This window comes from Arvicola amphibius, chromosome X, assembly GCF_903992535.2.
Source record: "Arvicola amphibius chromosome X, mArvAmp1.2, whole genome shotgun sequence".
In the NCBI taxonomy this organism is placed as follows: domain Eukaryota; kingdom Metazoa; phylum Chordata; class Mammalia; order Rodentia; family Cricetidae; genus Arvicola; species Arvicola amphibius.
In genome coordinates this window covers 31,754,620-31,780,921 of record NC_052065.1, presented here as the reverse complement: position 1 = coordinate 31,780,921, position 26,302 = coordinate 31,754,620, and the positions used below count along the sequence as shown (strand labels likewise).

The 26,302-nt window shown below is 39.5% G+C and overlaps 1 protein-coding gene across 1 annotated transcript in view; it reads left to right on the top strand.

Annotated features, from left to right (window-relative positions):
- The first annotated feature begins 16,581 nt into the window (after nucleotides 1-16,581).
- Dipk2b (divergent protein kinase domain 2B) overlaps nucleotides 16,582-26,302 on the top strand; it is a 40,322-nt gene continuing 30,601 nt past the window's right edge. The window contains exon 1 of the mRNA XM_038315683.1: nucleotides 16,582-16,817. Within this exon, the coding sequence (XP_038171611.1) occupies nucleotides 16,582-16,817 (236 nt within the window). The remainder of the gene's footprint in view (nucleotides 16,818-26,302) is intronic.

The window sequence follows — 26,302 nt, the reverse complement described above, 5'->3', positions numbered from 1 at the left end:
TTGGCCACTCCCACAATTGCTGTGTTATATCACAGTATATCGTGTACGCAGGGTTGCTGTTTCAGTCCGTCCCCCGGAAGTCTTGTCTGGTTACAGGATATGACCACTTCAGGCTCCATATTACCTATTACTAGGATTCCTCTCATAGATAGGTTCACTCTCATAGATTCCTGCGAGTTTTCATTGCTCTATGTTTCTAGTTCTTTCCAGAGATGCCCCCTAGATTCCAATTGTCTCTCCCAGTACTCTCTCCATCCACCCTCTCCACACCTAATCCCTCCTGTTCCCATCCCCACCCTCCTTCCAGCTCCCTCCCCCTGTCCTCTGGTAATGTTCATTCTATTTCCCCTTCACAATGAGGTTCATGCAAGCCCTCCTTGTTACTAAGTTTCTCTGGGTCTGAGTCGTGCAGCATGGTTACCCTTTTCATTATGGCTAATATTAGTTTTTGAGTGAATACGTACCATGTTTTGTAGTTGTTTGTTTTTTTACTATTTTCTCTTTTGGTGGTCTGATACCCAGCTCCCAAATAAATACATGAGACATATTCTTATTTATGAATGCCTCTCCTTAGCTTGGCTTTTTTCTAGAGAGCTTTTCTTTTTTTTCTTTTTATTGATTTTATTGAGCTATAAATTTTTCTCTGCTCCCCTCCCTGCCGCTCAACTCCCTTTCAACCCTCTCCCAAGGTCCCCATGATCCAAATTTACTCAGAAGATCATGACTTTTACTACTTCCAATGTAGATTAGATCCATGTATGTCGCTCTTAGGGTCCTCGTTGTTATCTAGGTTCTCTGGGATTGTGATTTGTAGGCTGGTTTTCATTGCTGTATATTTAAAAACCGAGTCCATATGATTAATGTCTTTCTGGGTCTGGGTTACCATACTCAATATGATGTTTTCTAGCTCCATCCATTTGCTTGGAAATTTCAAGATGTCGTTATTTTTTTTCTGTTGTATAGTACTCCATTGGGTAAATGTACATTTTGCTTATCTATTCTTTGGTCAAGGGGCATTTAGGTTGTTTCTAGTTTCTGGCTATGACAAACAATGCTGCTATGAACATGTTGGGCACATGTCCTTGTGATACAATTGAGCATTCTTTGGATATATACCCAAAAGTGGTATTGCTGGGTCTTGAGGAAGGTGGTTTCCTAATTTTCTGAGAAATCACCATACAGATATACAAAGGGGCTATACCAGATCACACTCCCACCAGCAATGCAGGGGAGTATCCTTTATCCTATAACCTCTCCAGCATAAATTGTCATCAGTGTTTTTGATCTTGGCCATTCTTACAGGTATAAGATGGAATCTCAAAGTTGTTTTGATTTGCATTTCTCTGATGACTATGGATATTGAGCATTTCCTTAAGTGTCTTTTAGCCATTTTAGATTTCTCTATTGAGAGTTCTCTGTTTAGATCTGTACTCCATTTTTTATTAGATTATTTGTTCTTTTGATGAACAATTTCTTGAGTTCTTTGTATATTTTGGAGATCAAACCTCTATCTGATGTAGAGTTGGTGAAAGATATTTTCCCATTCTGTAAGCTGCCATTTTGTCTTTTTGATTGTGTCCTTTGCTTTACAGAAGCTTTTCAGTTTCAGGAGGTCCCATTTATTGTTTCTCTCAGTGTCTATGCTATTAGGGTTATATTTAGGAAGCAGTCTCTTGTGCCAATGTGTTCAAGTGTACTTCCCACTTTCTCTGCTATGAGGTTCAGTGTGGCTGGCTTTATGTTGAGGTCTTTGATCCATTTGGACTTGAGTTTTGTGTATGGTGATAGATATGGATCTATTTTCATTCGTCTACATGCTGATATCCAGTTATTCCAGCACCATTTGTTAAATATGTTTTCTTTCTTCCACTTGCTATTTTTGCTTCTTCATCAAAAAACAACTATTCATAGGTGTGTAGACTAATATTCTAGTCTTTGTTTGGTTTCATTGGTCCTCCTGTCTGTTTTTATGCCAATACCAGACTGTTTTCAGTACTTTAGCTCTGTAGTAGAGTTTGAAGTCAGGGATTGTGATGCCTCCAGAAGTTCTTTTATTGTACAGGATTGTTTTGGCTATCCTGGGTTTTTTTGCTTTTCCATATGAAGTCGAGTACTGTTCTCTCGAGGTCTGTGAAGAATTTTGCTGGAAATTTGATGAGCATTGCGTTGAATCTGTAGATTGCTTTTGGTAGGATTGCTATTTTTACTATGTTAATTCTATGTATCTAAGAGCATGGGAGATCCTTCCATTTTCTCTGGCACCTTCTTCAATTTCTTTCTTCAAAAATTTGATGTTCTTGTCATGCAAGTATTCCACTTCTTTGGTTAGAGTTACCCCAAGATATTTTATGCTATTTGTGGCTATTGTGAAGGGTGATGTTCCTCTGATTTCTTTCTCAGCCTATTTGTCATCTGTGTAAAGGAGGGCTACTGATTTTTTTAGTTAATCATGTATCCTGCTACATTACTGAAAGTGTTTATAAGTTGTAGAAGTTCCTTGGTAGAATTTTTGGGGTTGCTTATGTAAACTATTATATCATCAGCAAATAGTGAGAGTTTGACTTCTTTTCTTATTTGTACCCTATTGATCTCCTTTTGTTGTCTTATTGCTCTAGCTAGGACCTCAATAACTATATTGAATAGATATGGAGAGAGCAGACAACCTTGTCTTGTTCCTGATTTCATTGGGATTGCTGTGAGTTTCTCTTCCTTTAGTTTAATGTTTAGCCAGCTTTTCTTAAATTATTCCCTCACCTTTTGTCTCTGGGTTTTCACCTTTCTCCTTCTGTATATATTTTCTTTCTTATTCAGTATCTGGCTGTGTGGCTGTGACTGACCCCAGGCATCCTCCTCTCTTTCTCCTCCTCTTGCTCCTCAATTTCATCCTCCCAGATTTCTCCTATTTATTCTCTCTACCTGCCAGCCCCTCTTATCCTTTCTCCTGCCTAGCTATTGGCTATTCAGCTCTTTTTTTAGACCAATCAGGTGTTTTAGACAGGCAAGGTAACACAGATTCACAGTTACACAAATTCAATATAAAAGAATGCAACACATCTTTGCATCATTAAACAAAAGTTTCACAGCATAAACAAATGTAACACATCTTCAACCAATATTCCACAAGAATGTTTGTCTTTCTGGGTCTGGGTCACCTCACTCAGGATGGTTTTTTTCTCGTTCCATTCATTTGTCAGCAAATTCCTGATGTCATTGTTTTTAACAATTAAGTAATACTCCATTGTATAAATGGACCACATTTTCTTTATCCATTCTTCAGTTGAGGGGTATCTAGGTTGTTTCCTTTTCCTGGCTACTACAAATAGAGATGTTATGAACATAATCAAACCCAATGCTGGGAGAAGGAAGGCAGAGAGAGAGAGAGAGAGAGAGAGAGAGAGAGAGAGAGAGAGAGAGAGAGACTATGGAGCTGTGGCCAGAATCAGACATGATGAAACTTAACCAAAACTTGTCCAGTAAGCCACAACCACGCAGCCATACACAGACTAATAGAAATGGGTTAAATTAATATGTAAGAATTAGCCAATAAGGAGCTAGAGCTAATGGACCAAGCAGTAATTTATTAATACAGTTTCTGTGTGATTATTTTGGGTCTAAGTAAGCATGGTGGACAGGACAAACAAGCGGCCCCTCCTCCAACAAATGTCCTTATGGTATGGTGGAGCATCCTTTGGGTATATGCCCAGGAGTGGTATAAATGGATCTTGGGGAGGTAGATTCCTAATTTTATTGGAAAGTGCCATGTTGATTTCCAAAATGGCTGTATAAGTTTATACTGCCACCAGCAGTGAAGGAATGTTCCCCTTGCTCTGCATCCTCTCCAGCATGAGCTGTAACTTGTGTTTTATATTTTAGCCATTCTGACAAGTATAAGATGTAATCTCGGTGTCATTTTGATATGCATTTCATTATGGCTAAGGGTATTGAACATTTCTTTGTTTCTCAGCTTTTTAAGTTTCTAGTGCTGAGAATTCTTTTTGCATATATACTCAATTTTTAATTGATTATTTTGGGTTTTTGATATCTACCTTACAAAATAAGCCTTTCAGATTTATGAGGTCCTCCCATTTGTTAATTGATGATCTTAGTGACTGCACAACTGGTGTTATGTTCAGGAAGTGGTTTCCTGTAACAGTGTGTTCAGGCTATTCTCCACTTTCTCTTCTGTCGGGTTCAGTGTATCTCATTTAATGTTGAAGTCTTTCATACATTTGGACTTGAGTGTTGTGCATGAGGATAGATATGGATCTATCCAGTTAGATTAGCAGCATTTGTTGAAGATGCTTTCGTTTTTCCCTTGTATAATTTGGCTTCTGTATCAAAATTCCAGTTTCCATAGGTGAGTGGACTTATTTCTGGGTCTTCAATTTGATTCCATTGATCCACTTGTCTGTTTTTATACCAGTACCATGAGGTACTTATTACTGCTGCTCTATACTATAGCTTGAAATCGAGGATGTTGATACCTGCAGAAGTTTTTTTATTGTACAGGATATTTTCAGATATCCTGGTTTTTCCATATAAAGTTAAGTAAGTATAGTTCTTTCAAATTCTGTGAAGAATTGTGTTGGTATTTTGATGGGGATTGCATTGAATTTGTACATTGCTTTTGGTAAGATTGCCATTTTTACTACGTTAATCCTACTGATCAATGAGCCTAGGAGGCCTTTCCATCTCCTGATATCTTCAATTTTTTTCTTCAAAGACATGAAATTCTTTTTGAAAAGGCCTTTCACTCACTTGGTCAGGGTTACGTCAAGATATTTTTATATTATTTGTGGCTATTGTGAAGGTTTTTGCTTCCTTGATTTCTTTCTCATCCCATTTATCATTTGTATATAGAAGTGCAACTGTTTTTTGTTTTATTTTGTTTTTTAGTTTATTTGTATCCAGCCACTTCACTGAAAGTGTTTATCCCTTGTAGGATTTTTATGGTCACTTACGTATATTATCATATCATCTGCAAATAGTGATAATTTGACTTCTTATTTTCAAATTTGTATGCCTTTAATTTCCATTGGTTTTCTTATTTCTATAACTAAAAATTATGTACTATATTAAATTAATATGGAGAGAGTGGACAGTCAGGTATTGCCCCTAATTTTAGTGAAATTACTTTAAGTTTCTTTCTATTTAATTTCATATGGCTATAGGCTTGTTGTATATTACCTTTATTACATTTAGGTATGTCCCTTGTATCTCTCCAAGAGTTTTATCATGAAGGGTGTTGGGTTTTGTCAAAGACTTTTTTTTTCAGCATCTAATGAGATGATCGTGTTTTTTTTTCTTTCAGTTTGTTTATGTGATGGATTACACTGATAGTTTTTTGTATGTTGAACTATCCTTGCATCTCTGGGATTAAGCCTACTTGATCATCGTGAATGATTTTTTTGATGTGCTCTTTAATTTGGTTTGTGGGTATTTTATTGATTTTTATACCAATGATCATGAGGAAAATTGGTCTGTAATTCTCTTTCTTTGTTGAGTCAGTGTGGTTTTGGTATCAGGGTAACTGTGGCCTCATAAAATGAATTTGACAATCTTCCTTCTGTTTTTCTTTTGTGAAAAGGTTTGAGAAGTGTTGGTATTAGCTTTTCTTTGAAAGTCTGGTAGAATTTTGAACTAAAGCCATCTGGCCCTGAATTTTTATTTGTTGAGAGACTTTTAATGACTGCTTCTATTTCCTTAGGAGTTATAGGTCTTTTTAAATTGTTTATCTTTTGTTCATTTAACTTTGGTAAGTAGTATCTATTGAGAAAATTGTCCATTTCTTTTAGATTTTTCAGTTGAAGAGTACAAGTTTTAGAAGTCTGACATAATGATTCTTTGGATTGCCTAGGTGTCTGTTGTTAGATTCTCCTGTTCATTTCTGAGTTTATTAATTTGGATATTCTATTTTATTTAGTTTGGATACAGGTTTGTCTATCTTGTTGATTTTCTCTTAGAACAAACTCTTTGTTTCATTTATTTTTTTAATGTGTTCCTTTTGTTTCTATTTTACTGATTTCAGCCCTGAGTTTGATTATTTTCTACCTTCTATTCCTCTTGGGTGTGTTTGTATCTTTTAGTTCTAGAGTTTTCAGGTTTGCTGTTAAGCCACTAATATGAGATCTCTCTACATTTTTTTATTAAGGAACTTTGTGCTATGGACTTTCCTCTTAGTAATGCTTTCATTGTGTCCCATAGTTTGGGTATGTTGTATGTTCATTTTCATTTAATTCTAGGAAGTCTTTAATTTCTTTATTTATTTCTTCCTTGACCCAGTAGTGATTTAGTAGAGAGTTGTTCAGTTTTTGTAGGCTTTCTGTGTTGTTGAAATCTAACTTTAATCCATGGTGGTCAAATAAGGTACAGGGATTTATTTCAATTTTCTTGAATCTGTTGAGACTTGTATATGGTCAGTTTTGGAGAATGTTTTATGAGGTACTGAAAAGGTATATTCTGTTGTATTTGAGTGAAATGTTTTGTGGATATTGTTAGATTAATTTGAATCATAAAACCTGTTAGTTCCACTATTTTTTCTTTTCAGTTTTTGTCTCTATGACCTGTCCATGGGTGAGAGTGGGGTATTGAAGCTTCCCACAATTAATATGTGAGGTTCAACGTGTGATTTACACTATAGCAATATTTCTTTTATTTTTCTGTTTTTATTTATTTATTATAAAACCATCTTTTCTCATTTTACATACCAATCCAAGTTCCCACTCCCTCCCCTCCTCATGCTCCCTCCACCTCCCCCCACCACACCCCTAATCCACTCCTCAGAGAAGGTAAGGCTTCCCATGGGAAGTCACCAAAGTCTAGTGTTGTGGGATTCCCCTCTGTATGCTGTGAATATGTTTTATTACCATCAGTTATAAATAGCATATTAAACAATGGTAATAAAACATATTCATAGTATACAGAGGGAAATAACACATCACTCAGATATTGCTTTGAGGCAGGAACAAGGCACTCCCCACTATATCTAGACTGAGCAAGGTATCCCTCAAAAGGAAATGGGTTCCAAAAAGCCAGTACAAGCAGACCCTACTAAATTGTGGTCTCACTGCCAGTGGCTCCACAGTCTGCCCCAGCCGTACAAGTGTCACCCACATTCAGAGGGCCTAGTTTGGTGCTATGATGGCTCCCTCACTTTCAGGTGAGAGATAGTGGGCTCCCATTAATTCCAGTAAGCTGTTACAGTGATTCCATCAATTGCTGGATGGGGGTTCTATGGTGACATTTAAGATAGTCATCAATCTGACTATAAGGCAAGGCCAGTTCAGGTAACCTCTCCACTATTGCTTAGGGTCTTAGCTGAGGTCATCCTTGTGGATTCCTGGGAATTTCAAGTTTCTTGCTAGCCCCATAATGGCACCCTCAATCAAGATATCTCTGCCCTTGCTAGCCCTCTCTGTCCTTCCCCCATCTCGACCATCCCATTCCCTCATTTTTCCTCCCCTCTTCATCTCCTCTGCTCCTTCCTTTCCAACATCCCTTCTTCCCCCACCCCCACACTCCTAATTTTCTAAGGAGATCTTGTCTATTTCCCCTTCACAGGGATATTTATATATGTTACTCTTACATCTATATATGTTACTTATATCTATATATGTAACTCTGTGTTACCTAGCTACTCTGGGGTCATGGACTATAGGCTCAATATCATTTGCTTTACATCTAATATCCACTTATTAGTGAGTACATACCATGTTCGTCTTTCTGGGTATGGGTTACCTCACTCAGAATGTTTTTCTTTCCAGTTCCATCTATTTGCATGCAAGTTTCAAGATGTCATTGTTTTTTACCCCTGAGTAATACTCCATTGGGTAAATGTATCACATTTTCTTTATCCATTCTTTGGTTGAGGGGCATCTAGGTTGTTTCCAGGTTCTGGCTATATATTATGAATAATGTTGCTATGAACACAGTTGAGCTAATGTGCTTATAGTATGATTGAACATCCTTTGGGTATATATATATATATATATACACACATATATATATGTGTGTGTGTACATATATATATATATATACATATATATATATATATATATCCGAGTGGTATTGCTGGATCCTAAGGTAGGCTGATTCCCAATTTCCTGAGAAACAACCATACTGATTTCCAAAATGGTTGTTCAAGTTTTCACTGCCACTAGTAGTGAAGGAGTTTTCCCCTTACTCTGTATCCTCTCCAGCATAAGCTATCATTGGTGTTTTTGAACTTAGCCATTCTGACTGGTGTAAGATGGTATCTCAGAGTCATTTTGATTTGCATTTCTGTAAAGGCAAAGGATGATGAACATTTCCTCAAGTGTCTTTCAGCAATTTGGAATTCTTCTGTTGAGAATTCTCTGTTTAGCTTTGTACCCTATTTTTAATTGGATTATATGGTATTTTGATGTCTAGTTTCTTGAGTTCTTTATATATTTTAGAGATCAGCTCTGCCTGATGTGGGGTTGGTGAAGATCTTTTCCTATTCAGTTGACTGCTGTTTTGTCTTATTGACCATGTTTTTTGCTTTACAGAAGTTTCTCAGTTTCAGGAGGTACAGTTTATTTATTGTTGCTCTCAGTATCTGTGCTACTGGGGTTATATTTAGGAAGTAGTCTCATATGCCCATGTGTTCAAGGCTACTTCCCACTTTCTTTTCTATGAGGTTCAGTGTGGCTGACTTTATGTAAAGGTCTTTGATCCATTTAGACTTGAGTGTTATGCATGGGAATAGATATGGATCTATTTGCATTCTTCTTTATGCTGATACCCAGTTATACCAGCATCATTTGTTGAAGATGCTCCTATTTTCCATTGTATAATTTTAGCGTCTTGGTCTAAAATCAGGTGTGCAAAGGTATGTGGATTAATATCAGAGTCTTCAGTACAATTCCATTGGTTGACCTGTCTGTTTTTCTGTCATTACCAAGCTGTTTTCATTATTGTAGATCTATAATAGAGCTTGATGTCAGAGACGGTGATACCTCAGGAATTTCCTTTATTGTACAGGATTGTTTTAGTTATCCTGGATTTGTTTGTTTGTTTGCTTGCTTGCTTGTTTGTTTTTCCATGTGAGGTTGAATATTGAGTCTGTGAAAAATTGTGTTGGTATTTTGATGGGAATTGCATTGAATCTGTAGATTGCTTTTGGTAGTGCTGTCATTTTTATTATATTGATCCTACCTATCCAAGAGCATGGGAGATCTTTTCATTTTCTGATAATGTCTTTTATTTCTTATATAGTATCTTCAATGCTACTATTATGCCTGTGTGATGGAGGAGGGTCATCTGTCTATGTGTTACTTTCATTGGTTAATAAAGAAACTGCCTTGGCCCTTTGATAGGATAGAAAATTAGGTAGGCAGAGTAGACAGAACAGAATTCTGGGAGAAAGAAAGCCGAGTCAGTCAGTCGCCATGATTCTCCGACCTGAGACTGTCACAGGTTAGGATCTTTCCTGGTAAGCCACCACCTTATGGTGCTACACAGATTACTAAATATGGGTTAAAGCAAGATATGAGAATTAGCCAATAAGAGGCTGAAACTAATGGGCCAGGCGGTGTTTAAATAAATACAGTTTCTGTGCAATTATTTCAGGTGTAAAGCTAGCCGGGTGGCGGAAAGCAGCCCGTAGCTCCTTCTACACCTGTGGGCATACCTTGCCTCACAAGTTCTTATTGTAATATTCAGGGTTTCTAATCTCTCCATAATGGCCTTCCTTCCACAATGTGTATATTAGCTATCTCAATGTTTTAAAACATTATGTCACACCCAATAAATATATACAATTATTTGCCAATTAAAATGAATGAATTTTACATTCAATAGCGTTTGCAAGATTAGGGAGTTGCCAAGCATAAAACATTGTCTTTTTTTAAATGAAAAAAAAGCTTGTAACTAAGTGAAGAGAAATAAGGTGTTCAAGGACTTGAAGACAGCATCAGAAAGAGATCGATTCACTTTGAAAACTGAGAAAAAAAGACAGGGTGATATAGATTTTAACCCAGTTCCTAGAAAAACTCTGTAATGTCTTTGGAGATACAGACAAGAATGTTCTAAAATGTATTTGGAAAGCCAGGTGAACTAGAGCAGCTGACAGACTTTTGGAAAAGAACAAAATAAAAAGAATCACTTTATAGTCTCAATATTTATCACATCATTATTACAATTATCATCAGTGTGGTATCAGCAGATAAACAAACACATGACTCAATAGAACACAGACCCAGGCACAGTCACCCACAAGTACAGACAACTAAATTTTTACAAAGGTTTAAAAGCAGTATCAATTGATAAAGGACTTTTTTAACAGATGGTGCTAGAATAACTGCACATCCACTAGCACAAATACAAATCTTGTCCTATGGGGGAAAATTAACTCAAAATGTATTATAGATTTAAATACAAAACAAAAAACTATGAAACATTAAAAGTCACAAGATAAAATCTTTCGAACACAGGACTCCATAGAATTCTGTTTCTTTTTGGCATTTATTTGTATGCATATATGCTTGAAGCACCATCATAGGTGGTGGGAGATCAGAGAAAAACTTGCAGAAGTTCCCTTTCTCCTTCCACCATCTTGTTTCTAGAGGTCAGATTCAGGTTTGACAAGAAGCATCCTTGCCCACTGAGCTGTCTTACTGGCCCTAACTTTAGAAGAATTCTTACATTTAACAAACAAAACATGTAACTGAAGGGCCATGAGACTGGAGACACTCCAGCACTTTAAATTCCTACGTGAACAAAAAAAAAAAAAACCTAATATAAGCAGTCAATTGAAATCAGAAACTGTAGCAATCAGAAGCTGGCTATAGGGGCCATATTGCTGTAATCCCAGAATTTAGACTCTGTAGCAGAAAGACTGTGAGTTCCTGACCAGCCTTAATGAGACCCTATTTCAAAAAAGAAGGGCAAGAGGAGGAGGGGGGGGAAGGAGGGAGAGAGGAAAGGAGAGAAGAAGGAAGGGTAGAAATCAGAGCTAACAATTAACCTCTAGGTAATGTTAAGTCTAGAGCATAACCCTTGCCCCTGGCATCCATCCAGCCCCCCTGACCTGGGAGTATATTGGTCTAGACTCCAAATCCCAGCATGCTAGGTCAGAACCACTCCTACAGGGTATTTAAGTGGGCTCCCAGAGGAGAAACACATGGTTCCGGGTTTGCATGTGCTCCACACTTTCCTGTCTCCCCACCATGTGCTCAGCCACCCGAGAGTGCCATACTTAATAAAACGATGAGCATTTTAATTTGGTTTGATTTGACCTAATTGGATTTCCTTACACTGGCAGACCTGCCCCTTCTTAGGATTTTTTCTTAACATATGGAGGTTCCCCACTGAGAGGTCTCAGTTTTTCCTGTGGGGCCCAGGCCCCAGGGCCTGGGGTCAAGGGCCATGCTGGAAAACAGGCCTTTTTGCATGCACGCTCTGCCAGGCAAGTTCAGCTTCACTTGGTGAGTTTCCCCTTTAAACTTGATGCAGGTAGGGTTTGGGGGTGACCCATTTGCTTTTTCAGTCTTTTGTTGGAGTCATGGCCATGACTAAAGCCTCTCTCTCTCTCTCTCTCTCTCTCTCTCTCTCTCTCTCTCTCTCTCTCTCTCTCACACACACACACACACACACACACACACACACACACACACACACACACGCAGAGGCCGTGTTTCCTACTGAGATGAGATCTGGGTGACAAAAGATGTTCCCAGACAATTTCCCATGTACCCCATACATAACAACTGACTCGGTGCCACCTTTCATATGGACACACTGCAACGGGCTAGTCTCAGAGGCATGCATTTAAGTGGGTTTCTTGCAATTCCTAGCGGATTTCAAATGCCCTTAAGTGGGCACTTAAAACCCTTTTTAAATTGCAAAGGCAAATTACGCTCCAAAAGCCATGTTTTTTTTTTTTAAGTATGGCGCTCATGTCCGCCCCCCAGCCACTTCCACTGTTTTTTCTTGTTAGTTGGTGACCCCACTTTGTCTTGACCCTATTTCCATTTCTCTGTGTGTTCATTCGCTGGCAGTTCTTTGTCCCGCCTCCACTTCTATCTCTATGTTCATTCGCCATCAGCTCTTTGCACTGTACACACTTCTGCCCCTCTGTAACCACTGCTGTGTGCCCCCCAAAAACAATGGATTTCACATTAGTGCCTTGTCCTGCCCCCACTTCCATTCCAAAGTGGCCAATTCCAACACTGCCGCTGTACACCTAACAACAGAGAAAGGGCATGGCCAGTTAGCAGAGTGGCACTTGCCCATCAGTTACAGAGACACCGCACGGCTGGTTCCTAGAGTGGCACTTGAGCTGTTACCCTGGTCTCTGCCATCCATACTCAGACTGCTCCTGCCCTGCTCTTCCCTGCTGACAATAAATCCGCTTTTTTCCCCATCCTTCCACTCTAAAACTCTTACAAAAATGTTTTGTCTTTATGTTTCTTTTCTCTCTTGCAACGCCTAGTCAGCTGACACAGTTTCCCTAAGGCTGTCCTATCTGTTTCTCTTAGCATAATGTGCTCATTGTGTTTAAGTGTGTAACTGTGTTTTCGTGATGTGAATTTGAGTTTTGTGTTTATGTGTGCTTCCAGATTACAACAGCTTTAAAATTTTAGCTTATTTGCCCAGTTTAAAGTACCAGGTAATAATACTTGGTTCTCAAGTGCCTTTATAGTTCTGAGATCATGTCATTTTAACAAGAGCTTCTAACAAAGACAGCCAGCTTCTTCAGTACCATGTGTCTTCCAAGAAGACAAAAGACCTGCCATCTCCAGGCTTGCTCTGGTTTGCAAAGCCACCAACACAGAAGCCAAAGAGGCCTTTTACCCAGGGAATTGATCTGCTTTTCTTGCCAAGACAGGTAAAGTAAATTCTTCCCGCTCACAGGAAAAATCTGTGGGCCTCTCACACTCAACAGCTAATGGCAAATACTGCTTCTAAGCCTGATGTTCTCCATGGACAAGGAGAGGACTTGAGATTGCCTACTGGCCAAAAGCTGTCTCAATTTTTGCTCATCTATCCCTCCCAGATCTGTCTAAAGGCATTTGACAACTCAAGGTACTGTTCTTTAACAGGCTTCATAGTTCAGGATTAACAGGTTTTCTATCCTACATCAAAAATCAGGTCTGGTAAAATCCAAGGCTTTTACCTTTTAACCCCAGCCGGTTTTAAGCATATTTTACAGGTTACTCCTGTTGCCTAGTCAAGACCAACCTACAAAATGCTCCCAGGACAACACCAAAAGCACCTGTACCAGTTCCTGGGACTTCATTGGTACCAGCTCTTCTGGATCACAGACACCTGCCAACTAAAATCTGGTTTCATCTGCTATTGTATCTCATCCCATGGCTAGCCCCATTTCATAGGTCCAATAATAACAATACTTTTCTCCTAGACACCTGCCTTCTTACTTCCCTTAAGAAACAAATGCCTGGCATTTCCGGAATGACAGTGATCAGGATGCCTTTCCAGCTACACCACCCGCTGAACATGGACCCACCAACACCCAGCTCTCCCCTCCCCATGTCACCCTATGCCTGCAGGAAGTAGCCAGACGAGTCTATGCCCCCTTTTTTCAAAGAAAGCCTATCACTTCAACTTCCTGTCACCCCTATATCCAAAGAGTCTGGAATGTTAAGGCTGGAGTATAACCCCAACCCCTGGCAACCAGCCCAGCCCCCCCTGGCCTGAGAGTATATTAGTCTGGACTCCAAATCCCAGCATTCCAGGTCCTGACAGAGTATTTAAGTGGGCTCCCAGAGGAGAAACACATGGTTCTGGGTTTGCATGTGCTCCCCACTTTCCTGTCTCCCCACCATGCGCTCAGCCACCCGAGAGCGCCATACTTAATAAAATGATGGGCATTTTAATTTGGTTTGGTTTGACCTAATTGGATTTTCTTGCGCTGGTGGAGCTGCCCCTTCTTAGGATTTTTTCTTAACGGGTAATATGCCACCTGAGAGAAAATATTCACAAGCCACCTAGCAGAGAGCTTCCCACCAGTGTGAAAACCAATTTATAAAGAAAAAGAGGTTTATTTCTGTGCACCATTTTGGGATTTTCAGTGGTTGAAAGGCTCAACTGGAGTTTGTTGTGAGGCAGTACATCACAGCAGGGAGCACTTAGTAGAAGAATATCTCATAGTGTTGATGCAAAGAAAGAGTGACTAAGAGACCCATGGGCCTACAGTCTCTGTCATGAGCCAGGCCTAGAAGGATCGCCTACTGGCCCCACCTCTTAAAGTTTCTATAACCTTCCTAAAGCATCACAGACTGGAGAACAAGACTTTAACACATCTGTCTGTGGAGGACATTCTAGGTCTAAACTATAGAATCACATAACCACCAAAGACCTAAGATCTAGAACATGTTTTTGAAATCTCAAAAATTAATAATGGGAACAGGGAGATGACTCAGTGGGTAGCAGCACTTGACACACAAGAATAATGGCCTAAATACAGATCTCTGGATCCCATGTAAAAGTTGGACACCATAGTACATGTTTGTGAACCCAGTACTCCTACAGCGAGTGGGAGGTAAAGACATGAGAATCCCTTAAACCTTGGAAGCCATTGAATCTACAATAGGAAGCATGGGAGAATCAAGAGGGATCATACCTCAACAAGCTAGAAAAAGAGGACCAATTCCCAAAAGCTGTCCTCTGACCTCCACAGACTATGGCACAGAACATGTAACATTGTATGTACACATACAAAGAAATAAATGAATACATTTCTTAAATCAGCAATAAATAACATGATCAAACTCTTCACCAAGAACACAAAGATAGCTAATAAATAGCCTCTCTTCTCATTAATGTTTAACTAAACTCATCACTTCCCTGACACCATCCTCATTGCCTCCCACCTTCTTTTTTCCTCCCCCAGCCCTGTCTTCCTATGCACAGTAGCCTAGCAAGGTACTCCCAACCCTTGTGTAAAGTCAGGCAATCTGATTTGGTCCTCACAGTTTATTCCCATCTACTCCATGCTGTGAACCTCATCTTAGTATCCAGGGGAAGTCAATCCTGGACACTTAAATTGTCCCAAGTCAAGTAAAAGCTGAGAAGTGGGGCAAGGTGGTAAAGAAAAGAGGGGCTTTCAGGCCTACAAAGAGAGCTGAACACAGCTGTGTACAGCAGGGTTCCTTCTGCTGCTGCCCTCATCAAGCTATAGAGGCCACCAGCTTCTTTCTATGCTCTTGTTCTCAGATCAGCAAGAAATGGACTAATCTGGGGTTTTCTATTCCTTAAGCAGCAAAAAGCTTTCAAATCAGTGTTAAATGTGCTGCCTAATGGCCAGCAAGCTAACCTCTAGCTATCTCACTATGGAATTTGCTGAAAGTCAGGGAGTATGACTGATTAAGTGCAGAACAGATTAGCACCTTCAGAGAAGGGGAAGTTAGTGTGGGGTGGTGGTAGTGCATGTGTGTGTGTTAAACTCTGTGTATGTATGTGTTAAGGGGTTTGTGTTGTGGGGTGTTTCTATATGTGGTAGAAGGTGTGTATGAGAAAGAGAGAAAAAGAGACAGAGGGGGTTGTGTATATATGTGTGTTAAGGAGGATGGAGATAGGGGTGCGGTGTGTGTTAAACTCTGTGTGTGTGTGTGTATTATAGGGTTTTGTTGTGAAATATATGTGCTGTGAGATGTGTGTGTGTTCGATGTGGGGTTGTATGTGCATGAGGGTTGGGAAGAGGAGTGGTGTGTGTGTGTGTGTGTGTGTGTATCTGTATGTTATGGAGTGTTTGTTGTGTGTGTGTTGTGTGGTATATGTATATGTGATGTGAAGTGTGTGTGAGATGTGGTGTGGTGTGCATGTGTATGTTTGCAGGGGTTGTAGGATAGAGATTTGGGATAGGATGCATGTGTTTGTATGTGTATTAGACTCTGTATGTCTTGTGATGTTCATTTTGCAAGGTGTTAAATGTGTGTGTGTGTGTGTGTGTGTGTGTGTGTGTGTGTGTGTGTGTGTGTGGAGTGCATATCTATGTGGTGTGAGGTATGTGTGCATTATGTGTGATGGAGTAGGGTGGGATGGAGCGGATGTGTGTATGCATATGTTGGTGGAGGTATGCAAGGTATGTAGTGTGTGTGTGTGTGTGTGTGTGTGTGTGTGTGTGTGTGCTTTCCACAGGAACAGATGTACCCAGAATAAAAACAGTGGAGGGTGGAGGCCTTCAGGATTCTTTGAAACTCCCAGGTGGAACCTAGGTCCTACACACATCCTGCATGGACTTTTCCTGCCCAGCTGGGATATCCTGTGTTTGTCAAAAGGACTACACAGGGAAGCCATAACCATTGTCCTTCCTGAAATCTGACAGTGTGCCCCTCCCCAGACTGAGGCAGCCGCCCCAAGCAGAGGAAGAATGACTTTGGAAATGCGTTATCAGCATCCTCCATGGATTTCCTCATCTCCTGCCCAACCCCATTAGCTGCTAGCTCCTTAGCATCCTCAGACAGAAACCTCAGAGGCTGGGATAGGGTCAGCATCCTGAGGCCAGTTGCTTTTGATAGTTTCCTTTCTGGTCAAGCCTGGTCTCTGTGCTGCTCTGAGTGTTACGCTCAACACCGCAGCTGCAGCACAGAAAGCGGGATGGAGCCCCTAGCTGGAGCTGACACTGCCGCCTTCCACCAGCGCTGGCCAGCCCGGCTGCTGCTGTGGGTCTCAGCCCTGAGCTGTTCTTTCTCCTCACCAGCTTCTCTCCCTCCGTCCCTGGTACCCCGAGTCAGAAGCAGCTACACTCTGGGAAGGACGTTCCTCGGTCTTGATAAATGCAATGCCTGCATCGGGACATCCATTTGTAAGAAGTTCTTTAAAGAAGAAATAAGGTCAGAATCTCCATGAAATAACTCTGAGGAGCAAATTAAGTTTCTCTTAGTGTGAAGAGATATAATTTATGGGTGGGAGCTAGAGGAAGGCATTTAACAGTGGTAATAGCTTGACATAGAAGGGCAAGGGTGGAAGCCAAATTCTAGCCCTAAATTCTAAAGTCTAAGTTTCCACTTGAAACTGAAGCCTGAAATTTCTTTTCTATGACTGGGGTGGCCAGAGACTGTTGAGTTTTCCTACTCATTCCTCATAATGCGAAGAATAAAATATATAAGAAACTACTATGTGGCGGACATTTTAAACCATTCCAATTTTGGGTGTTGACAGTTTGCACCCATTATTCAGACATTAAGCAGACATGGCAGGATTAAGGAACTTGTGCGAGGCAGACCTGGGATACAAAGACAGTTTGCTCCAACATTTCAGAGCCTGTCTTCTGCTGTGTGATAATGATCTGAGGAAAATCACAGTTTAGTTCATTGTGATATGTGTGTCTCTCATCAGAAAAAGGCATTCATGCCGATTAGTACACAGTCACAGGGTATTTAACAAGGCTAGAATCCAGCTGGGACTACGTGGGAGCAGCCACTTTGCTCCTTATGTTCTGGATGGTCAGGAGAAACGACAATATTACAAATAATATTGAGGTTTGGTCTGATGCAGGCGAGAGTACAGGAGTGCCAGACAGGGGACACTGATTACAGAGAGAGATTTTCTGGGGAGAGGACTTCTGAGCAAGGTCTTTCAGGGTGAACTGTGGATCTTGCAAGGGGAAGGCAGAAGAATGATCATAAACATGGGTGGAAGTATGTGGGGAGAGATGAGAGGTGCTAGTGGCTGAAGCCCTGGGTATAGGTGGATACAGGCAGAGGAGAAGCCTGGAACGACACGTGAGGCACAGTCCCTTGAATGCTGGACCAAGAAATGGAGAACTTAGCTTGTGAGTCAGTAGCTTCCAGTTTTTTCAGAACCAAAGATCTTTTGACAGACACCCTTTGTCCTCCTCTCACCTCACTGAAACCTAGCCTTCTGCCTGTAAGATGCTGTGACTAAACAAAAGGCATAAGCAATAATATACAACCTCTCCATTAGCCAGATATCTATGATTGTTACACTAAGTTACTAAAAAGAAACAGTAGAAAAGTTCAATCAAAAATGTTAAATTTCTTTTTCTATTTTGCTTTTTTATTACTACATATTCATTCTACAAAATAATGGGCTTCCTTATGACATTGCCATGCATGTATATTATGTGCCTTAGTGGTGTTTACCCCATTACTTTTTCTTGAGCGCCTCTTCCCAATAACATTCCTCTACTCAAATCATTCCTCTTTATTTTCATTTTATATATTTTTTAAAAAAATTTAGGTCCACATATGAGAAAAATGTGGTATTTGTTTTTCTGAGTCTACCTTATTTCATTTACTATGATGATCTTCAATTTCATCCATTTTCCTAAAAATGACATAATTATGTTATTCTTTATGGTTGCATAAAATTCCATGTGTGTCTCTGTGTGTTTGTGTTTGTGTGTGTGTGTCTGTGCGTGTATGTGTGTGTGAGAGAGAGAGAGACAGACAGTGACAGAGACAGAGAGACAGAGAGAGGGAGACACAGAGAGAGTAAGAACATTAAACTTAATTTTTATTTTATTTCATGTTTGTGTGTGTTTTGCCTGCATGTGTGTCTGTGCATCAAATGCATGGCTGGTACTTGAGGAAGACAGATCCTCTGGGATTGGAGTTCCAGACAGTTGGCTGCTGGGACTCCAATCTGGTCCTGCTCTAAAAGTGCTTTCTTAACACTGAGCTATATCCCTAGATATATTAAACTTCCTCTTATAATTTTAGATGTTTTAGAGAGTTAAGAATTTTCCATTTCTGTTTTCTTTTTCTTAGTGATGAAATGAAAATGCAGGGCCTTTCGAATGCAGCCAAGTGCTCTCCGGCTGGATAAAGGCTTTGTGAAAGTTGCAAAGTTGAACGATCCCTAATTAAGACTGCTCTGCTGCAGACAATGGGAAAGATGCTAAGCTGGGAGATAAAAATTCATGTTTAAGGGGGATCTTACAGAAAGCCATAGGCAGGGTGGCCTGGGGTTGCTCTTAGGGACTGAAGAACCAGAAGAGAGGTCACTTCAGACAAAGAGGGCAGAAAAAAGCCATCTGAATTCAGCTCTGTGTTCATTTTGTTGACTGATGAATTGTGAAAGAAAGTAATATAAATACAGAGATGTTGAATTTGAACTCAGAAATTCCCACCTAGGAAGTGGGGTGCAGAGAATCAAGAACATAGTGAAGTGTGCTGATTACTTAGAGAGAGCAACAAATGAAGATATCGATCTAGTTTAAACTGGGAGAGAAAGGAACTGCAGTTTTCCAAAGAACAGCTCTAGGCTCCCGCCCTCCTTCATCAAATTCCAGATGCTTTTTCTTGCAACACTCTTTCTTCAGAGTTCAAGACATTCCATGTGTGCCTAAAGAGAAAGTATGTAGCTGGACAAAGGAAAACATCAAACATGGCAGGCTAGTGGGATTACAGCACTCTATGCTGAGAATGCTTAACCTCAACATAAAGAGACAAAGAATGCCTAAGGTTATGGACTTGCTCATCCCCTGCCTCACTACCTTATAAATAATTTTATTTTATTATAAGCACTGTAGTTATTTTAGAAATATTAAGGAAAATTCAAAATAAAAATCATATAGAATTCATTCTCAAATGGGCTATAGAGATGGATCCATGGGTAAAGTGCTTGCCGTGAACTTGGATCCCTAGCACACACACAAATACTGGACATGGCTATATGGCCTTGTAACTCCAGAACTGGTAAGTGGTAACAGATGAGTCCCCAGATACCCTGTTAAAAAATATATAAAATTATGTCTCTCTTAGGGTCTTCTTTGTTGTCTGGATTCTCTGGAATTGTGAGTCATAGACTGTTTCTTCTTTACTTTATGTCTAAAAGCCACTTACGAGTGAGTATATATTTTAGATTCATCTGATGAGAGTTCTCTGTTTAGGTCTGTATCCCATTTTATTGGATTGTTTGTTCTTTTGATGACCAATTTCTTGAGTGCTTTGCATATTTTGGAGATCAGACCTCTGTCTGATGTGGGGTTGGTGAAGATCTTTTCCCATTCTGTAGGCTGTTATTGTTGTCTTATTGACCATGTCCTTTGCTTTACAGAAGCTTCTTAGTTTCAGGAAGTCCCATTTATTTATTGATGCTCTTAATGTCTGTGCTACTGGGGTTATATTTAGGAAGTGGTCCCCTGTGTCCATATGTTCAAGTGTACGTCTCACTTTCTCTTCTAGAAGGTTCAGTGTGGCCAGCTTTATGTTGAAGTCTTTGATCCATTTGGACTTGAGTTTTGTACATGGCAATAGATGTGGATCTATTTTCACTCTTCTACATGTTAATATCCAGTTATTCCAGCACCATTTGTAGAATATTCTTTCTTTTTTTTCCATTTTACATTTTTAGCTTCTTTGTCAAAAATCAGGTGTTCACAGGTGTGTAGATTAATATTTGGGTCTTTGATTTTGTTCCATTTGTCCTCCTGTCTGTTTTTATGCCAATACTAGGCTGTTTTCAGTACCATAGCTCTGTAGTAGAGTTTGAAGTCAGGGGTTGTGATGCCTCCAGAAGTTCCCTTATTGTACAGGATTGTTTTAGCTATCCTTGGGTTTTTGCTTTTCCATATGAAGTTGAGTATTGTTCTTTCAAGGTCTGTAAAGAATTTTTCTGGGATTTTGATGGGCATTGCATTGAATCTGTAAATTGTTTTTTGGTAAGATTGCCATTTTTACTATGTTAATTCTAATTTCTACCTACCCTAGACAACAAAGATCCTAATAGAGATTGTATGGATCTAATCTACATGGGAAGTAGAAAAAGACAAGATCTTCTGAGTAAATTGGGAGCATGGGGATCATGGGAAAGGATAGAAGGGAAGGGGAGAGGAAGGGAGAGGAGCAGAGAAAAATATATATCTCAATAAAAACAAAAATAAATTCTATATTAAATATTTTCACTAAATTATAATGCCCTATATCAGAAAGCAGAAATATCCTATTATTAGTCAAAGCACCTTTTCTATGGTTCTTTTTTGTAGGATTTATAATTAAATCAAACAATTTTTCTTCACTAAAATAGAAAGGCTGTTTTCACAATGTTAATGAAAGATTTGCCTCCAGAGATGATAACCCTCTTGCCATGGCTTCCAATATGCCATGTTGGATGATGACTGATTCCTGTTCGTTACCATCATTTCCTTATTGTTTGTTAATTTTTAAAAAAACTCTAAGAATGTTTCAAATTAAAACAATAAAATTTTATTGATTTTAAAAAATAAATAAATAAATAAAATTTTTTGAAAAACATAATCTTAGTATTGGGAAGGCAGAGACAGACAAGATCCTGAAGCTCATTGACCAGCCAGCCTAGCTTAAACAGAGAGTTCTAGGTTCTGTGAGAGAGGCTGTCTCAGAAAACAAAATGGAGAATGATTAAGAAAGACACCTGACATCAACCTCTGACCTTCACACATACATACAAACAGTAGCATCTACACCCAAATACACATGTGCTTGCATGCACATACATACACAAATGCATGCATGCATGCATGCATGCACATGCCCACCCGTATAAAGATCCAGTACTCTCTAGGGAGTTTAACAGTATGTAAAGAATATTTGTTTACATTAATAAATATTCTCCTCCATAATTTGATTTTAATGGCTTCATGATATTGGTACAGCACCAACTATAACATATTTAACTAACCCACAAGCATAAGACAACAGAATTTTTTTCACTTTTCAATATTATAAACAATGATGTGCCAAACATTACTGCAGCAAGAATTTGTGCATCTCATTAATTCCCTGTGACAAACTCTGAAAAATGGTATATATGAATGAAAAAAACTAATTTTTAGGATTGTATATATGTATATGTAGTGAGACGCTGCTCATTCATTTCCCAGGTGCCCAAAACAATCACTCAAAAACTATATCAATTACAACACTGCATGGCCTATTAGCTTATGCATATTTCTAGCTCACACTTACATCTTAAGTGGCCACATGGCGTCTTACTGAGTCCACTTTTTTCTTCCAGCATCCAGTTTGATTTTCCCATCTAGCTCTATTCTGCCCAATCATAGGCCAAAGCAGTTTCTTTATTAACCAGTGGCATTCACAACATAGAGAGGGGAACCCCACATCACCTCCCTTTTTCTGTCTAAATAAAAAGGAAGGTTTTAACTTTAACACAGTAAAATTACTTATAACAAAACCGGTATCAAGCAAGAATTACAGTTACAATATTTATATCTACTTTATTTTTATCATAAATATGGAAAACTATAATTATAACTCTATTCTTTTTTAATATTTATTTATTATGTATACAATATTCTGTCTGTGTTTATGCCAGCAGGCCAGAAGAGGGCACCAGACCCCATTACAGATGGTTGTGAGCCACCATGTGGTTGCTGGGAATTGAACTCAGGACCTTTGGAAGAGCAGGCAATGCTCTTAACCTCTGAACCATGTCTCCAGCCCCATAACTCTATTCTTTAACTCCATCAAAGACTCCAGAAAAATATAATATTACCTAAGTAAACATAAAGTGCATTGTAAGCAACTTCCAAAACTCTAGAATTGACAGAGATATCTCACTGCCTGGACAGTCACCCAAAGTTCTTCTGTAACAATGGGGTACCCATCTTCAGCCTATAGGGCCATAGTATCTGGCAAACTTTTCCAGGAAGCAGGAAATGTCAAAGATAGTTCCACATATATTGGCAGTTTGTCAGTCACTTTCTTCTGTTGTCCTGCAGAATGTCTGGCAGACTCTTTCATGAAACAGGAACCCCAAAGGACTGCTCACTCTTTTTAGGCAACTTCAGCAGTCATTTTTCTGTGGGTCCTGCAAGTCCAGTCAAGCAGTTCAGGCAAGAGTAGTTTCTTGCCCAAATGGCTAACAAACTCCATAAAGAGCCTCTATGGTGCCCATCATCCTCTTGAAGTAATTGGTACTGCCAGGAGCAGATGTGTCTCATTGTCATGAAAAGTCTCAAGTTTTTAAAACATTTTAAATACCATATTCTGAAGGTCTCTGAAAGATTTGAAGAATACCTAACTGAAATATATCTCTACATATTTAGAAAACCTAACTAGCATGGCTATAAGCTTGACTATTATAGATGACTATTAACCTGTATTTCTTAATTATACATTATATTTTTAAATGAGCTGCACAAACATAATGCCTTAATCAAGACCAGAAAAAAATATGTATATGTATATAACAAAATTGATCTTAATTTTTATCAATAAACCAAGATTCATACCAATGCAAAGTATTGATCTCTATAGCATATCCTCCTTTAAATGTAAAGAAACATTTATAAACAATATTTGGAAATTCTACATGTATATACATGTATACATCTTTGAATGAGTACTCCTAACTATAAAGCTCATTTCTTGCACATTCACAAATATTTTATTTGATATTAATACTAATCAATAATATGAATAATATGTTATTACATATATTAACATTACAAATGTTAAGTATTTTCTTAATCAAACTTCTCCACCAATGCAAATAACCCCAATCAGACCAAATTAGACTGAATTAAAATATACCCAGGTTTAATTGAGTGCCTGTACTCTTGGGTGGTCCTGGAAAAACACAAAGGGGAGGGAAAAAAGCTGAAATGACCACCAGAGAGGAAAAGGGAAGACCACATGTATATTCTCTGGAGGGCAGTGTAAATAGCCTGTGAGAGTGGTCTTGACCTTCCCTAAGGAGGGGTCACCATTTGGTGGGTTTCCTTGACCCTCCCTGGTGAGGGGTCTCCTTTTCCCTGGTGAGGGGTCTCCTTTTGGTGGACTTTTTCGAAGGTGGAGTTTGGACTGAGGCAACTCCCATGGGAGGGAACTTGGAGTGGAGATTTCTGTCCAGCATTCCAAAAGTGGATGCCAGGGGGCTGGGGTGAAGCCCCCGACTAAATATTCCAGACTTTGTATAAAGGGGTGCCAGGAAGCTGAGGTGATGCTTCCAACCACTAGATCTATTAATATTTGCCCATACTGTGCATGCAAGAGTACTTAGTGGCAGTGTTTTAGAAATATTGACAGAGACCTAAAAGATGTGGTTTACTCAAGGGTCAACAGTGACTTCATAAGACCAAAGCAAGTTTATAAGGGGAACAGTAGATGATAGGCCTAGAAAGGTCATAGTGAATTGTGCTAAGTAACATGACTATACCCTGAGTGCTTTGGAAAGATCCTGAATGTTTCAAGGGCTTGGTGTGGTGCAGAGGCACATAAAAGAGAGAAGAGAAGAAAGAAATATTCTGGGAGGCACGTATGACCAGGATCCCTCCTAGGGAATCTTGGGCCTGCACCAGGGCTGATTCATTATCTCATCCTCCTGACTACATGTAATTGGGCTAACATCTCTTATTCTTACTCTCAAAACCTTAAAGAATGTTCAGACACCTCTTACTGACTAGTGAAGGGTTTGCCAGAAAACAAGTTGGGTTTTGTTTATGTTTTGGTTTTTGCCTTCCCCTTTCCTTTTTTTTTTTTTTGTCCCCTGCAAGAAAGAGTTGGTAGTTACTTTTCTTGTCTCTGTGACCAAATACATGACCAAAAAAAGTATATTAATGTTGTAAGAGGAGCGGCAGGCTGCGTCCTGCTACCCGGCTAGTTTATACCTGAAATAACCACACCAAATTGTACTAATTAAATTACTGCCTGGCCCATTATATCTAGCCTCATATTGGCTATCTCTCACATCTTAATTAACCCATTTCTATTTATGTGTATTGCCACTTGACTGTGGCTTACCAGCATGAGTCTAACCAGCGTCCATCTCAGAGAGGAGAGCCATGGTGTCTGCCACACTGCCTTCTTCCTCCCAAGTGCTGGGATTAAAAGTATCTACCACCACACCCAACTACTCTCTTTCTTTCTTATTTTTAAGCACTTTAACCTTTAGCCTGCATATATTTTTAACAATGTAAACCATTTAGAGGTCTTCTTCATCTTTGAATCTCTCTTTACAGTATATCTTTTTTTTTCTGACCACATGAGTCTTTATGGAGAGGATTAAAGCTGTGGCTTTGATGGCTAGATCCAGCCCATTCCTTAGCTTTCCAGCCTCATGGTGGAGGTACTGGCTGTAGCCATTTTTATTGCCACAACTCACTCTGTTGTAAGCGGAGTGGCAGGCTGCATTCCTGCCACCCTGCTCCCAGGAAGCTTTACCTGAAATAATTACATGGAAACTGTATTCATTTAAACACTGCTTGACCCATTATTTCTAGCCTCATATTGGCTAACTCTTACATCTTAATTAACCCATTTTTATTAATGTGTTTTGCCACTTAACTGTGGCTTACCTGCATGAGTCTAACCAGCATCCATCTTGGAGAGGAGAGCCATGGCGTCTACCTGAATCTGCTTTCTTTCTCCCAGCATTCTGTTCGGTCTACTCTGCCTATCTAAGCTGCTGTCCTATCAAAAGGTCAAGGCAGTTTCTTTATTTGACCAATGAAAGTAACACATAGACAGAAGGCCCTCCTACTCCATATTAATGGAGGGATGGTTTAATTGTGCCTTGTAGTTTGAGGGTAATCCAGTCTATTATAGCAGGGAAGGTATGTCAGGGAACACTTGGCAGCTCTGTAGCCACAGGAGGCATCAGCATCTGGCTGAATAGTATTGGCAGATGGGAAGCAGAAAGAGGTGTATGCTGATGTTCAGTCAGCTTCCTCCTTTTTACTCTTTGACTTGGTCGGGAGCCCTAGTACATGGGATGGTGCTACCACATTCAGAGTGCATCTTCCTACCTCAGTCCAACCTCTCTAGAAACCCCCTCCAAGGCATACCCAGAGGTATTTCTCAGGTAATTTGAAATCTACTCAAGATGGTAGTAAAGACTGTCTCTTAACAAAGAGAACAGTAATTATTGCCTTAATTAATTTTCTGACCCCAATTCAGAAGTCTTGTCAGCTCTGGGACCTATACAACCCATTCATCTATTCATCCATGTGCCCACTCATCCATTGTCCAACTAGCTATTCATCTGGTCAGTCCTCCATGCATTCTTCTCTACACCATCATCATTTTATGCATTCTATGATCCTGTCCTTTGAACATCTCTCTCCTCTCATCTAAATATCCACCATGGTCCATCTATACATCCAAACATTCATTCATCCAACTACACGGTATTGAGTACCAACTTGGTAGGAACACTCTGGTAAGCGCTTGAGTTATAAAGTTGAAATATTTTCCCATGAGGAGCTTGTTATTGAGAAAACGGAAAAACGAAGTAATATTTAAGGCAAAATATATAAAATGTCCAATGCAGACTGTCATGGGAACACATAGAAAGAAAGCCATCTCAAATAGAAGCAAAACAAATAAAGATCAGGAGTGGTACCTGTCAAGGA